The sequence below is a fragment of the Chaetura pelagica genome, unplaced genomic scaffold (assembly GCF_000747805.2).
Source record: "Chaetura pelagica isolate M959 unplaced genomic scaffold, ChaPel_1.0 scaffold696, whole genome shotgun sequence".
NCBI lineage: Eukaryota > Metazoa > Chordata > Aves > Apodiformes > Apodidae > Chaetura > Chaetura pelagica.
The window spans coordinates 202,358-203,938 of NW_009953639.1; the positions used below are offsets into that span (position 1 = coordinate 202,358).

The 1,581-nt window shown below is 58.3% G+C and overlaps 1 protein-coding gene across 1 annotated transcript; it reads right to left on the bottom strand.

The window, feature by feature from the left end:
* Positions 1-388: 388 nt before the first annotated feature.
* On the bottom strand, positions 389-969 carry MRPS26 (mitochondrial ribosomal protein S26; the record flags this gene model as incomplete). Its single annotated transcript, XM_009999834.1, has 2 exons — positions 389-520; positions 850-969. Coding segments are annotated over 2 exons (252 nt in total), but the record flags the coding sequence as incomplete, so codon positions are not given.
* Between the last annotated feature and the right edge of the window lie 612 nt (positions 970-1,581).

Here is a 1,581-nt window from a genome sequence, read left to right on the forward strand (position 1 = left end):
GATGGGTCCTCCCCACCACCGCAGAAACCAGAGAAACAATCAATCCTTTCCCCCAGCAACACAACACAGAGGCTCAGAGTTTCCTACAAGGTTTTCTTTCAAAAGCACCTCGAGAGGTCCCTCTACACAGGGAGGGATCCAAAGACGTGGGATGGCAGAGAGTCAGAGCAACTGCACCCCAAGCCCAGCAGCTGCTCCTCACCCTCACAGGCCTGGCAGCGCCTCAGGCGCTCGTCGCGAGCCCAGATTTCTCCCTCCCCAGCAACACTAACCCTTCAGAAGAACCACAGCCAGACCCACGGGGCTTCCTCCAACCACCCTGAGGTCGATTTATAGCTGTCAGGAGGAGGAAACAAGGAGGCAGGGCCAGGCTATGAGGCCAGGGCTGCTAGGACAGCACGGTGCGCTTGACGATCCGCCCGTCCTTGTCGATGGCGAAGTTGTAGTTGCGCGGGTTGTCCAGGCACTGCTGGATCCGTGCCTCCAGGTTCTCGGGGGTGATGAAGGTTTTGGCTTCCTCCTGAAGGAAGGAAGGACAAGCACAGGCTGCAGGGGCTGGCAGAGTCCCCGAGGTGCCACCAACAGCACCTCAGCAGGAGCCAAGCCCCAGCAAGGAAAGCTTTGTTCTCTCCCTGGGGACTGTTCCATCCTGTTTTCCCAGCTCTCGCTTCCACCCTGTTCACACGCTGTCAACACCCCTAGAAGTGCTGGTGCTTGTGTTCCCAGCTACCAACATAAAAATCCATGGAAAACACACCTACAGCTTCCACGTCCCTCCCACGGGCTGCCAACAAACCCCTCACAGGGCCTGCGAGCAGCATTCTGCCAGGAAGCACCAGCTGCTCTCACCTGCAGCTGGAGAACTTCCTTCTCCTTCTCCTTCAGGAACGCCTCCATCACCCTGGCCCTGTTCTCTGCAGCCTGAAGCTTCTGCCTCTTCTGTTCTTCCTCTTCTTCCCGAAGCCTTTCCTCCCTGCCACGCAGAGGAGAAAGCAGTGAGGCTGTGGTGAACACTCACGCCCTGCAGGGCAGCTCTGGGGTGAGACACTCCGGTCCCTCAGCATGCAAAGTCACCAGGTGAGTGCAGCCAGGAGAAAGGGGAAGGAGCAGAGGAGCCACACCAGGGAAGGGCCCTTGCTGTGGGGATGGAGAGAATTCCCACCCCTTCCATCAGAGAAAAGCGAATGCAAAACCTTAAAGCTTTTGCACAGGTGGGTCCTGACCCAAGACCCAGAAGGGTCTGGCTCCAGGTGGGAGCTCCGAGTTGGAGCAGATCCTTGTTCCAGCAGGACACGGATGGGGAAGCTCAAGTGCCCTGTGGCAGGAGAAGGGACAGCCAGCAGGGATGGGGGGGACAGAGTTTCCCCCCCAAAAAAACTCCCAGCCTGACTGGAGGATGGATCCCTGGAAGCAGCAGCACAGGAAGGAACGTGGAGAAACCAAACCCTCTCCACAACACCCACATATCCACACGGATTGCCCAGAGCTGGGTCACTCGCCCCTCAGAGGCGCCGCGAACGCCGCCGAGTCCTGGTAAAAATGAGTCCAAAAGGGGCTTATTTGGCCAAAACCCCAGTGAGG